The following is a 12,675-nucleotide window of genomic DNA, read 5'->3' as shown; positions in this document are numbered from 1 at the left end:
AAAGCGGGGCGTCGTCCAAGCCTGAAGCGGGCTGCGGTTCTGCGGCTGGGCTGCAAGCAGCGATTTTCGTCAGTCCCTTGGCCGGGTTCCCCGGCAGCTCGAGGGGACACCGTGGAGACGCTTGTTGGAAAGGGAGGAGGGCGCTCCCTGGGGGAGGGGGACTGGAGGAGGGCCACGTCCCCCCAGGACCCAGCTTTTGTCTCCACACCCAGGCGCTGACCGCAGGGCCCCCTCCTGTCTCCCGCCTCACCTAGGCACACACAGTCAAACAGGAGTTATTTCTGATTTTATTTATAATATAAAAATGTTCAAGTGTCAACAGTCAGGTGTTTGGACATTTCAGGGCAGAGTTCCCATTTGTTTCTGGTTGGGATAAATATATATTTTTTTAAACAATTGCCTTTTTTTTTGGTGACAAATTAGCATTGGATCCAGTTTTAGGGGGGTGGGGAGGGGGGTTGGAGAGGGAGTGAAGTCACAGGTGAGCCGTGAGGAGGAAATGGGTGTTACTTTATTGCTAAAAGGGGGATCGAATCCACTGTCCAGTGGCTCTTCTGGGTCCCAGCGTGACCATGCATCCAATCTAAAGAATCTGAAATGCAAAGGACATGCAGGCATAAAATAGAAAAGACGACCTGTAACTGTAAACGAAGGCGCTGCAGAGGCCGGAGGGCGTCCGGAGCCGCGGCGGAGGAGGAGCCCTAAACACTGGGCCCCTGGTCGAGCTGCCTCCTCCCGGGGCTGGGGCCGGGGCTGGTGGGGAGACCTCGTTCTCTGCGCCCCTCCCTCGGCGGCGGCGGGGAGGGGCAGGGAGGGGCCCTCCTCATTCATTCTGCTGGCTGTGGGGAGGGGGAGGCCTTTGCCTGTCCCCCCCCCCACCTTTCTCCCTGCCGGAAGTCCCCTGACTCCCCCCACCACCCCCCCAATCTGGCTGGAAGTTTAGGATCCTGCCTTTTCCCTCCTGGTAGGGGCCTAGGTCCCCAGGCCTGGCCTTGGGGACACCTGTCACCATCTCCTCCCCCTCCCCCTCCCCCAGGCTCTCCTTCGCCATCCCCCCCTCCCCAGCCCCCACGCCCTGCAACCCAGCCCAGATGAGCGTTACAGCAAAAGGCACCACAATATAGGTTTCTATTAAAGAGTCAAAAAAATTGGCCCATCTCTCTTTTTTTTTTGTTGTTTCTTTTTTTTTTTCCCGAAGCTGTAAATCAGGATGTTACATATAAATAGTTTCCCTATAAAAACGTCTTTGCCGTTAGCTATTATAAGACAATTTTTGCTAAAATGAAAATAAAACATTTTGTTATACTTTTTTTTTCCTTTTATAGAAAATAAAAATATTGTTTTTTTATTTCTTTTTCTCCCCTCCCCCCCCTCCTCTCTGCGGGCCGGCGGTCTCCGATCTCCGTGGAGTCAGTGGGGCGGGCGGGAGGGCGGGCGAGGCGGGGAGGCCCTAGAGGGGCGCCGAGTCCTGCTTGGCCCGCGGGGACGGCCCGCGGCTGTGTCTGCTGCTGCTGGCCCGCGTGCTGTGGCTGTCCAGGGAGTAGTAAGTCCTGCTGTCGGCCGCCGGGCACAGCGGCGGCGAGTCCGAGCGCAGCGCGTCGTGCGCCGCGCGCAGCCCGAGGAACGGCGTGCTCTCGGCCGCCAGCGCGCCGTCCGCGTCGTCCGCGTCGTCGTCGTCCGAGGCCGAGGCCGAGCCGCAGCCCGAGCCGCTGCTCAGCGACAGCGAGTCCCGCGCCGCGCGTGCGCGCTGCGCCGCCAGCCCGTTGAGCCGCGAGCGGCGCCAGCGCCGGGGCCCCGCCGACGTCCTGCGGGACGCGCCGCGTGCGCGCGGCCGCGACGGCGGCGGCGGCGGCGGCGGGGGCGCGCACTCCTGCGTCGTCTCGTACTCGTCGTCCTCCGGGATGCGAAAAGGGCTGGCGGGCAGGCTGCCCAGGCTGCCGCCGAGCGCGCACGCTCCGCGCCGCGGCCCCGGCCCCGCCGCGGGGTAGTAGTAGCTGTCGTAGCTGCGCTGCATGTCCGCGCCGGGTCCCGGCCCGGGCCCGGGGCCCGGGGGCGCCGGGTGCCGCAGGAGCGGCTGCTGCTCCGCCAGGCGGTAGCTGATGGGCGCGGCGGGCGGCAGCGACACGGCGTGCGCCGAGTTGGGAGACGTGATCTCGAACGTGGGCACCTGCGTGGCCAGCGAGTAGTGGAAGTCCACGGGCGAGAGGCGCGCGGGCGTGGTCAGGGCCGACACGTACCTGCGGGGGAGAGGCCGAGGCGTGGGTCAGGGCCGGGCGGGGGGCCCTTCCCTCAGTCCCCCCCACCTGGGTTCCGAGCTGCTGTCAGCGGGGACCCGCGCGGCGGCGTTCACTGCGCAGCCGCCGCGTCGGGATGGGTCGAGGAAGGTGTCAATCACAGGTCACGTGACTCCCCCCCCCATGGCCATTTGCTGGGGCTGCTCACATTAGGCACGGGAGACCGACTGGGTTCCTGTGGCCAGGAAGGGTCACAGCTAGGGTTTGAACCTAAGACCTGGCAGCACCAGGATGCCTACCCCCATTCCCCCTGTCACCCGGCCTCGCTGCCGCTGCAGGGACAGCCCATCCATGCCCCGACGGCTTCAGCGAGGGAGCCAAAAGCTGCTTCAGGAAAGGGAGCATTTACACCAAGGGAAGGGTCTTCATTAGGGCAGGGGCCACCAACTTCCACGCCTTTCTTCCAGACTAAGGGGGGCAGACTTAGAGCAGCCCCAAGTCCCTGCTGCATTCGGAATCAGCCAACTCCTCTTCTTCCCTCACCCACGCGTGGGTCTCACTGCGGAGTCCCACTTATTCCCCTCTCCCGTGCTGCCTCTTCACATTGCCGTGGGCTCCCCTCCACTGCATAGAGTGCAGGCACTTCCCAGAACTTATTATTTTGTGGTGCTGGGATTTGAACTCAGGGCCTCATACTTGGTAGGCAGGTACTCTGCCACTTGAGGCATGCCCCTAGCCATTTTCTTGCTTTAGCTATTTTTTCAGATAGGGGCTTCGACCAAGTAGCTGGGATTATCGGCAGGAGCCATTGCTTCTGGCCAGCAGAGTATGCTTTCATGTTGCAACTCTACTCAGGAGCCCCTTGGTCTTTACCCACTCAGTCCTTACCACCCACCCTGATCCTTACCACCTGCCCAGCAAGGGCTCCAGACCTCTGTCTATCTAGTTGACCCTAATCTGCCTGCTTGGGCCCAGTGCCACCGCTCCTTCTGGCCTCTCCTGGTCCTGGCACCTCACTCCGCAGCCATTGTCCTAAGTGCTCATGTTGGAACAGCACCATGAGTTCATCTTGTCTGTAGGCTTTTCCATAGTGAGAGTACCTCGCACTTTCCTACTGCTCAAAGGGAACTCCATGCTGGAGTTGTGATTGATGCCAGCAGGGGGAGACATGTGCTCTGTACATGTGTTCTCAGGTGGCCGTCACTAGAACCTCGAGCATGGGTATGGTTCGCCTTGATGTACTAAAGGAACAAAGTTCAAGGTAAGCAACCAGCTCCAGATCACACAAGTGACGGAATGGTCTTGGAAAGGTCGGTTTGATAAAGCTAATTGTCTCCTGGAACTGGTAGACTGCACTTTTCTGTCTCTGGGTCTTCTCTGGTGCTGTGCTTTTCCCATAGGCGACTGTGACTTCTGGCTTGTCTCCTGGCTGGGACTCAGGAGCAGGAGCCCCTAGGGCCATTGCTGGTGCCCCAGCCAGGCCTGGCCTTGAGTAGGAAAGGAGTCTGGAGCTCCTCCCACAGTGCACCTTCCTTTGCTTTCTTCCCCTAGGCTGAGAGGCCACTGGAGGGCTAAGCAGGGTAAGAGGCTAGTCACCATGACTCCTAGCTTGGAGTCGGGCAAGAAGGGGTTTTCTTGGTTCTCGCTGCATCTGTTGTTCAGGATCCTGACAATGACTTGAATATTGGGACCCAGGGCTTGTGATTAGTCTTGGCTCATGTCCTTCTTGTTCTAGTCAGGAGTATTGAGGACAAGCTTCTGTCGTGCCCTCTAATCTACTTTGTCTTGGTGTCTTTCTGTCTCTGCTGGGATGTGGGCCCTCTGGTGCACCCTGGAGCTCCCAGGCCCTGGTTGTCTCCAACAGCACCCATTTGAATATTTCAGTGCAATTATTAATATCCTCTTCTACTTTGGAAAGCGTCCAAGTGGAACAACTAGTTTAGGTGATTATTCCATGCCAGGTCCACTGGCCTAGCCATAATCCCCATCCTGATAGACCCTTTAGCCTTTCTGGGACCTTGTTGCCCCCATGGACAAGGAGAGGATGCTGTTTGTAGTGCCTTCGAGGGGACCTGAGGGTCCCCTTGGGTCAGCGGTGCCAGCTTTCAGGTGAAGCCCAGGGCAGGGGGTGGGAACTGACCTCTGGCTGTGGGGGAGTCGCGCAGGGAGTCTGTGGAGTCACGAGGGGGGACTGACCTCTGGCTGTGGGGGAGTCGCGCAGGGAGTCTATGGAGTCATGGGGGGGACTGACCTCTCGCTGTGGGGGGAGTCGCGCAGGGAGTCTGTGGAGTCATGGTGGGGGGGACTGACCTCTCGCTGTGGGGGGAGTCGCGCAGGGAGTCTATGGAGTCATGGGGGGGCACTGACCTCTCGCTGTGGGGGGAGTCGCGCAGGGAGTCTATGGAGTCGTGGGGGGCACTGACCTCTCGCTGTGGGGGGAGTCGCGCAGGGAGTCTGTGGAGTCATGGGGGGCACTGACCTCTCGCTGTGGGGGGAGTCGCGCAGGGAGTCTGTGGAGTCATGGGGGGACTGACCTCTCGCTGTGGGGGGAGTCGCGCAGGGAGTCTATGGAGTCGTGGTACGGTGGAATGGCAGCCCTGCGCCGCTCCTCCAGGCTGTAGGCTGCTGCCCGCCGGGCCCGGGCCTCCACACACGCGGGGCTGTTGCACTTGCTGGTGCCCACAGACGATAGCATGATGCCTGACTGGGAGTCGGAGGTGAGGCTCTCAGAACGTTCCAGGCTCCACGTGTGGCTCTCGTGTCTGGGAAAGTCACATGGGGGAGGCAAGGGGTCAGAAAGGGACAAGAAGGGGTCCTATGGCCACCACTTCCCGGGTTCTTCGTCCGGTCTGTGGCTCCTTTAGCTCATCACCTTCTGGTGTAGAGTATCACAAATGTCCAACTCCCAGTAAGGAGGACTGGGATCCCCGGAAGTGTGAGCTGTACCTGCTGAGAGCTCCCCTCCCCCGCTAGGGTTCCCCTCTCTCAGCAGCCCAGCCCCAGGGGCCCCAGCTCTCCCATGGTGCTCCCCAGGGAAGGAGGGGCCAGCCGTGCTGTCTCTGGGCCTCAGGAGACCCTGTGGACTGTGTATGATTTGTGTACTCGGGAGAGAGGGTCAGATGGCCCTGGGGTGTTGAGGAGCTAGCGAGGCGTCTACCGGGGCCTGCGGGCCTGGGCGCCCCCACCTGTGGCTGGAGGTGGGCGTGGCCGAGGAGCAGTGGTGAGAAGGAGAACAGGAGTGGCTCCCAGAGAAGGTGGTCTCAGTTTCCCTCCGGATGACATGGTCGGTGGCTGGCACGTTCTTGGAGATGTACTGGGACAGACAAAGAGTTGGGGGGAGTCAGTGATGGGGACCGAGTTGACCCTCGTACTTGTTAGGGACAGACACGGAAGGGCTGCTGAGCTTAGATTAGGGGGAATCCGCTGGATGAGGTATGATTTGATGATGGATTAGTAGTGATGGACCCAGCCATTCCACCCACCACCCTTCCTTATGTCAGAGGGCAAACAAGAAGCTGGAGAAGGCCTGCCGTCTAGGGAGAGCCGTCTGGGGGGTCTGGGAATGCCGCTCACATCTGCCATCTGGATCTCTTCGGGGTCCAGCCGAGGATGGCTAGGCCCATTGGCCAAGCTCCGGTTCTGGTGCGCGGGGCACATGTTCTGGCGGAGGTGGTTGTGCATCTGCTTCCGCTGTTTTCTATACAGGGGGAAAGGTGGGTGAGCCCGGCACCTCCCTTCTCAAAGTACCAGCTTCCCAGGGGACCTAGGGCAAAGGAACCCGCTGCTTTCTAGCTGCACCACTGGCGATTTCCAGAAGCTCTGCATGTCCTATCACTCCTCTGTCTCAAACCACCACCAGGTTGCCACATTCAGTGACATGGTGCCCTGTGTCACTGGGCTCCAGGCTTGTGCCTGTGTGCTTGCTAGTCCATCCACACGATCCCTTTCTCTGCCTCTTCACTTATAACCCTCCCTCCCTCCCTCCCTCCCTCCCTTCCTCCTTCATCCCCCCCCCCCTCTCTCCTTCTCTCTCCTCTCTCTCAGTCCTGGGGCGTGCACTCAGAGCCTGGGTATTGGCTTTGAACTTTGTGCTCAAGGCTAGCACTCTACCACTTGAGCCACACAGCTTTCTGGCTTTTTGGTGGTTATGGGAAGGTAAGAATCTCACAGACTTTCCTGACCGATCTGGCTTTGTGCTGTGATCCTCAGATCTCAGCCTTCCGAGCAGCTGTGCACCACCGCACTCCTGGCTCACCGAGAACTCTTGCTGGCTTCTCCGGCTCCAGCCTAACTGCTCTTTCCTCAAGGAAAACCTCAAGGACTGAAGACGCCTCCAGCCGAGTCCAGGTGCCTCTAAACTGTCCTGTGACACTGGACCTGTCGCTCGCAGCATACCTGGGAGGGGGGCTGCTGTCTAGTAATATTGTAGCACGGAATGAATACTTGGTGAAGAAGTTGGGGGTCAGAGCAGTGGCTTGCTTCCTCCCCAGATTATGGCCTCGGTTTTCTCTCTTGGACCTCATTTCCTCTTCCAGGCTTCCTGAACTTCCACTCTCTCCTTAGTCTTTGCCAACTTTTCTGTTTCTGGGTCCGTTCAACATGAAGCTAGAAGGACACTAGGTTCCACTGACAGAGGCGTCAGGAGTTCAGACTCAGGGGCTCAGCCCCTGGAATGGCGCCCAGTCCCTTGCTCTCCAGATAGGCACATTTTTCTGTATTACACTGCTCTGCAGCCTTCCTTAGCCCTCACCGTCTTCAGGGTGCACACAGAGGCCCTGTGGAGGGAGCCTGCCCCCCCCCCCCCCGCGCCTCTGCCCCGCCACCCCCAGGTGGGGTCAGGCAGTGCCTTGAGGCTCCTGCGCTCCTTTCTTTTCTGCCTTACTGCCTCATCGTCTCCCACCAAACCCGGCACAGGCTCCGGGAGCCCGTGGGGTTCCCCGCGCGCTCCTCGCCGTGTCTTTTGAGGTCCGCACTAGGTAGATTTCCATGACAGCTTGGAGAGCTCCTCAGTATGTTCCAAGTCCCATGGGACATTTCAGATCTGGGCTGGAGACCCCTCTCCTCTGGAAGCCTGTGTCTATGAGCCCCTCGGTTCAGTCCTCGGGGCTCCCACCCAGCACCCCAGCTCCACAGCTGTAGAGAGGAAGCTGGAGTTGTGGGCGGAGGCACGGGGTGGGGGGGGGGCGGGTGTCCTCACTAAAACATCATGGAGGCGCCCTCTGGCTTGGCCTGGCCCCCGCCCTCCCCCCCCCCCCCGAGAGCTCGGCACTCACTTGGTCTTGCAGTAAGCAACCACGCAGACGATGCCCACGACTAGCAGCGCCACGCAGATGCCAGTGATGGTCAGGACCCTCTTCTGGTACAGCTCCTCCGCCTCTGTGGGGTCAGAGTGCAGGTGAGAGGGGCGGACAACCCATCCCCAGGCCTCAGGCCCCCTCGGGCCCCACCAGCTCACCCCTGCTCCCCCTGGCCTTGGCCTCCCCTCCCCAAGCTACATGCCTGCTCAGAGCACATGAGTGGAAAATGCGGGGGAGAAATGGAAGCCGATGGAGTGGAGGCTGCGGGCCCCGCCTGCTCCGCGGCGCCTGACGGGTCTTCGCGGCAGGGAACATGGACGACATCCCTGGCCAAAGACGTGGCTCAGCCACCTCTGCTTCCCCAAGGAGGGCTGGTGACAGGGCACCAGGCCCAGACTTAGCTTGGAGGCCAGGGTCAGAAGCAGGGACGAGAAGTCTTGGCGCAGGGAAGGGGCACGGGGAGAGAGGCCTTTGTCTGTTCTCAGGATCTGGTCAGGATTCTGGCCCGGCCCGTTCTACCCTCCTGTCTGCTGGCAGAGCCCCCCAGAGGCTGCGCATCCCTCTGGCTTCTCTGGCTGTCCCGGGCACCAGCAACAGCTCCCACCCTTGCGGGCAAGCGTGAGACAGGGCCTCCCATCCCGCCTAAAGGCCTAACTTGTCCTTCCTACCTCCATGTCTGCCCCTCTAGCACAGGAATAGCCAGGAGGAAGAAAAGCACAGGGCCGCAGCCAAGGGACAGCCTAGAGAGCCACCCCGGCCCCTCCCGTTAGCTTAGTGACAAGTAGCGGCAGGACCGGCACACTTGCTGAAGCCCTGGGGAACGTCCCTAGCTCTTTGGGCTTTGGGGAATCTGTGTAGAGACGTCACACCAGCACTCTGAGCACGCACACACGCACACTTGCACGTGCAGTGAGCTTGTGCTCCAGTCATGAACACCCCTCTCCCAGGTGGACTGACCCACACTGAGGTAGTGTCTTAGCCACACGTCCCCTGCCTCATCCCCTTTCCCCCCCTCAGTCCTGTCCAGTCAGGTGTCTGTGTCCACTACTTCTCGTCACGATTATCCATCAATCTTACGATGGCTCCCTGCTGGCCCCCTGTGCCGGGCCTCCGAGTGGTGGCTCTCTCCTGCCTTCCTGCGACTTCACAGGCTGATCCTTCTGCCTCAGGGCTGTTTCCCTTTCTTCTACTCGGCTGGAAGTGGGAAGGGCGCAGGCTCTCAGATATCTTTCTCTCTACCACCTGCCCTCTCGCCCTTAAGGATGTCATCCAGACACACTTTACCATCCATGTGCATTTGCTATTTTCTATCTCCTCCTCTGATTTCCCTCTCGGCTCCAGATTCAGGTAGCCAAAGGCCATGGCGTCCAGAATCACTAGTTCCCCAGCTCTTTCCATACTTAATCCGCAACTTGTCTCTTCTTCTTAGTGTCACACCTCTTCTCCTGTGGTTCAGATTGCAGACCATGGACTCATTCTTCGTTACTCCTGTCTTCTCACCTTGCCTGGTGCACGCTCCGTTACACGTCCTTTCAGCTCTATCCCTCAGGCAGGTCTTAGATCTGATTACAGTTCTCTATGCCACTCCCAACATAGTCCAGCACGATGTCTTCCCTCACCTGGCGATCTTACCATCTCACAGGCCTTTTTGCTTCTACCCACCCTGACGCCACTGCCAGCCCCAGTCACAGGAAAGATCACTTTAGTCCTCTGTTCAAGAAACTCATCACTTCAATTCAGATAAAAACCCAAGGCCATGGTCTCCAAGGTCTCTGACTGCCTGGTCCTACCTTCTTTGGTGTCATGTGTCCTCTCCCTTATGTCCACACTGCTCAGAGTCACTGACCACCGAACAAAGCAAGCCTGCTCTGACACCCACACTATCCCCCAGTTGTTTGCAGGGCTGCCTGCCAGAAGTCCCCTCAGGGGGGCAGGCCTTTCACCACGGGAGCACATGGAAGATTCTGAGCTGGGGGCCAAGCGGCAGGCCCCGAGGCCAGCCTAACGCAAACCCTTGCTGATTTTACTGGCAGACATTCTCTGTCTGTCTGTCTGTCTGTCCGTCTCTCTCTCTCTCACACACACACACACACACACATACACACATACACTTCATCTTGGGGACAGATCTTGGAGAAAGTGACAGTTTTAAGCAAGCCAGGGTGACACGCAGGGCAGAGACAAAAGCAAATGGGAAGTTGTCAGCTACTAGCCTGGTGCAGGATGGAAGAGCAGTGGAGATGATGAAGGGGAAGGACAGAGTCAGGCGGAAAGGGCTGGCTCCCTGCACAGCTCCCCAAATCAGGCTTGTGTGACTTGCAAACACCGGGTTTGAGGGAGCAAGTCTTTTGTCTGGCTGTGCACTCAGCTGCACAGATCTGGAGGGCCCCTCCCCTCTGAGACCCCCCTCCCCCCCAGCAATCAGTCTTCACCTCGAACACCATGCACCAGGTCCCTACTGTTCATGAGTGTTAATTCTGATCTCAAATCAACATAGTTTATGTTAGGACATCTTGAAAGGGCCAGAGGAGATTTCTGGAATCATCTTGTTTCTAGTTTTTGGAAAGGAAACCAAACATTCAGCACTCTGGTGTCAGATGCTGGGAAGAGGGATGATAACATGGTGCAGAGAGATACATAGAGGTTCCGTACCCTTTAATTCAAATCCAAGGTGCTCTGGCAGTGCAGAAGAGAGGGCGAAGGGCAGGGGGAGAGAGGGAGTGACAGACAGAGAGATGGAGGAAGGAGAGGGTGGGGGAAAGAGAGAGAAAAAAGTTGGTCAGAACTCTTCAGACACCGGGCAGCCAGCCTGGGAGGTGAAAGCGGGTTAGCAGTGCCCCTCCCCGCCTCCCAAGCCATCCCCCCGGCGCCCAGACCCCAAGAACCCCAAGAGGGCTAGAGAGAGCCAGTTAGAACTGGTAGGCAGGGCAGGTCTTAGGGGTAAGCAGTGGGGTTAGTACTTGGTTGGGGGGGGGGCACAGGCACTAGAGTCAGTTGGCAAATGTTCCCGGGGAGGAAAGGTTAAGCAGGGTGGACTTCAGGAAGTCCCCTGTCCCCTTCCCAGCCCGTCTCTCCGCGCGCTCAAGCCCCCCCGGACGCGGCCTGCCCACCTTCTGACGCGGACCTAGGAACTTGCTTTTGTTCTTCACAGGGCCTCTAGTCCCCAGGCTGGGCCACGTCCTCGCCCTGCCAAGCCTAGGCTGGGGACCGGGAGCGGGAGGCGCCAAGCCGCGGGTCCCTCCTCCCCTCCATGCTCCCTCACACCCCGGCCGGAGGGGCCCTGGTGCCCTCTGCATCTCATCACTTAGAGGAGGTTGGAGTCACGCGTGGGGGAGCGGGCTGCAGTCTGGGATGGGGGGTCGGGGGACGCGTGTGTGATTTAGAGCCCCGTGAGGTGGAGGCTCGGTAAAGGGCCCTGGCCCGGGAGTCAGCCCTCCCCGCCACCTGTGGCCTGGGGCGATGGCCCGACGCTCCAGATCGCCGTCTCTCCGCTGTGAAGCGGGGAGCAGGCCTGGCCCTGGGGTCCTGGGAGGTTTGCAGACCTGGCTGAGCTTCAGAAAACCATCCCGACCAATGCGATCAGGCTTGGGCGGGAGCCCAGAAATGTCAATAGCATTAAAAAAAAAAGAGCTCACTTCCCATCCTAAGGTTCAGCCGGCCTGGGCGCGCAGGCCTCTCTCCCATTTCTGTCCCTCGCTTGCTGCGCGGGTGCGGGTTAGTGTCCGGTCTGGCTAACGCGCCCCCGCGCGCTCAGAGGCGGATGGATAGGAGCAGGCAGGCCAGCAGGAGGATCTGCGCGCGCGTGGCACGGGCCAGCCCTGCCTCTGCTGCCCTGGCTCCCTCCTTCCCCGACTGCCACACCAGCAGGGCCAGCTCCAGATACCCAGGAAAGAGTGGGTGACGTTCCCATCTGTCGCAGGGGCCCGCAACACCGGACAACCAGCGGGAAGTCCTGAGCACTATCCCTCCCTGGAGCTCTCTGCGTCCTAAAAGGGATTCCAGAGGGTTCTGCGTTTGGAAGAAAAAAAAAAAAAACCCAAACCAAACCAGGAAGACAGGGTAGCTCTATGCTAGCGATCAAGATGGCTCTGATCCCAAGAGCCTTGAGGAAGGTCCTGGGGCTTGGGCCCCTCCATTCTGTGCGGAGATCACACCGACAAAGCATCGATCCCAGCCTTCGGAACATGCGTCCTTTGTGTCCTCCTGCTAACCCGGGGCCAGGGGACGAGCTCCATGTTGGCTTCTTTGCACTTTTGCTCTGTTTGGAGGGAGAAGAAAGTAGCCACAGTACAGCCTGTCCACTCCTCTCTGGGTCCTTCCGGGCTGGCCAGCCATGCCGAGGCGATGTACAAAGTGGAATCCAAGGGTCTCAGGGCGGCTCCTTGAACAGTTAGTCCCGGAGCCCAGGGCGCTTCCGGCCGCTGGAGAGCACGCTCGCCGTCTGGATGCCCCGCCAGGCTCCCCTAGCGGGACAAGCTTGGCCTCAGCGCCTTGGAGACGAAGAGCCGCTTGCTTGCGAGGCAGCTGGGGCTCAAGGTCACACAGGAAATTGAGGAGCAGAAGGAAACCTGGAAAGGCCGGGTCTCTGGTCATTTGGGACCGAGCCGTGGTTATTTCTGCCAATTGAGTCTTGGTACAGGCTTGTCTTGGCCCCCAAAGCTATTTAAGAGCTTTCTTCTCGGTCACTCTACCAGGGGCCAAAGTGAAGTAGCAGCAGCAGCAGCAGCTCACAGGGCTCTCCATGGCATGCGTTTTGAGTCAGAGGTCAGTACTGTTGAGGGTGGACGGGTGGTGGAGCCGCCTGGCTGGGGAAGGTCACTGGGGGCCTGGCCAATGGCGAGGCAGGCAGTCTTCTCTCCGGGAATCACGGCGACAGATTCTGAGGGACCTGGCTGCATCAGTCCCCGGGAAGAAAAATCTCCCACTTAGGTTTAGCACTTGCTTCTCAGCCAGGATAAGGCAGCACTACTGAGCCACAGGAAAATCCTGTTGGCCATAAATGTGCATATAGCCACGGTAACTGAAGGCTGGACTCCCAAGCCATAAGCCGAGTCTTCATCCCAGACATATCCTGTGATGCAGTTAGAAGGTGCCTGGACGAGGTGTGCCTAGAAATGGGCACGTGCTCCTCTTGTGTGTGCAAG

At 59.4% G+C, this 12,675-nt stretch overlaps 1 protein-coding gene across 5 annotated transcripts in view; it reads right to left on the bottom strand.

Annotated features, from left to right (window-relative positions):
• Positions 1-1,450: 1,450 nt before the first annotated feature.
• The window catches only part of Nrg2 (neuregulin 2), a 180,380-nt gene continuing 169,155 nt past the window's right edge, over positions 1,451-12,675 (bottom strand). For 3 of the 5 annotated variants that reach the window (XM_048331458.1, XM_048331461.1, XM_048331462.1), the window contains 5 exons: positions 7,508-7,610; positions 5,808-5,931; positions 5,420-5,547; positions 4,769-4,996; positions 1,451-2,237 (listed from right to left, as the gene is read on the bottom strand). In XM_048331458.1, the coding sequence (XP_048187415.1) occupies positions 1,451-2,237; positions 4,769-4,996; positions 5,420-5,547; positions 5,808-5,931; positions 7,508-7,610 (1,370 nt within the window). Of the gene's footprint in view, positions 2,238-4,768; positions 4,997-5,419; positions 5,548-5,807; positions 5,932-7,507; positions 7,611-10,183; positions 10,208-12,675 lie in introns of all 5 variants that reach the window. The other 2 variants (XM_048331459.1, XM_048331460.1) reach the window with 1 other exon arrangement.

This window comes from Perognathus longimembris, chromosome 22, assembly GCF_023159225.1.
Source record: "Perognathus longimembris pacificus isolate PPM17 chromosome 22, ASM2315922v1, whole genome shotgun sequence".
NCBI classification, from domain to species: domain Eukaryota; kingdom Metazoa; phylum Chordata; class Mammalia; order Rodentia; family Heteromyidae; genus Perognathus; species Perognathus longimembris.
This window is presented reverse-complemented; position numbering and strand designations above follow the sequence as displayed.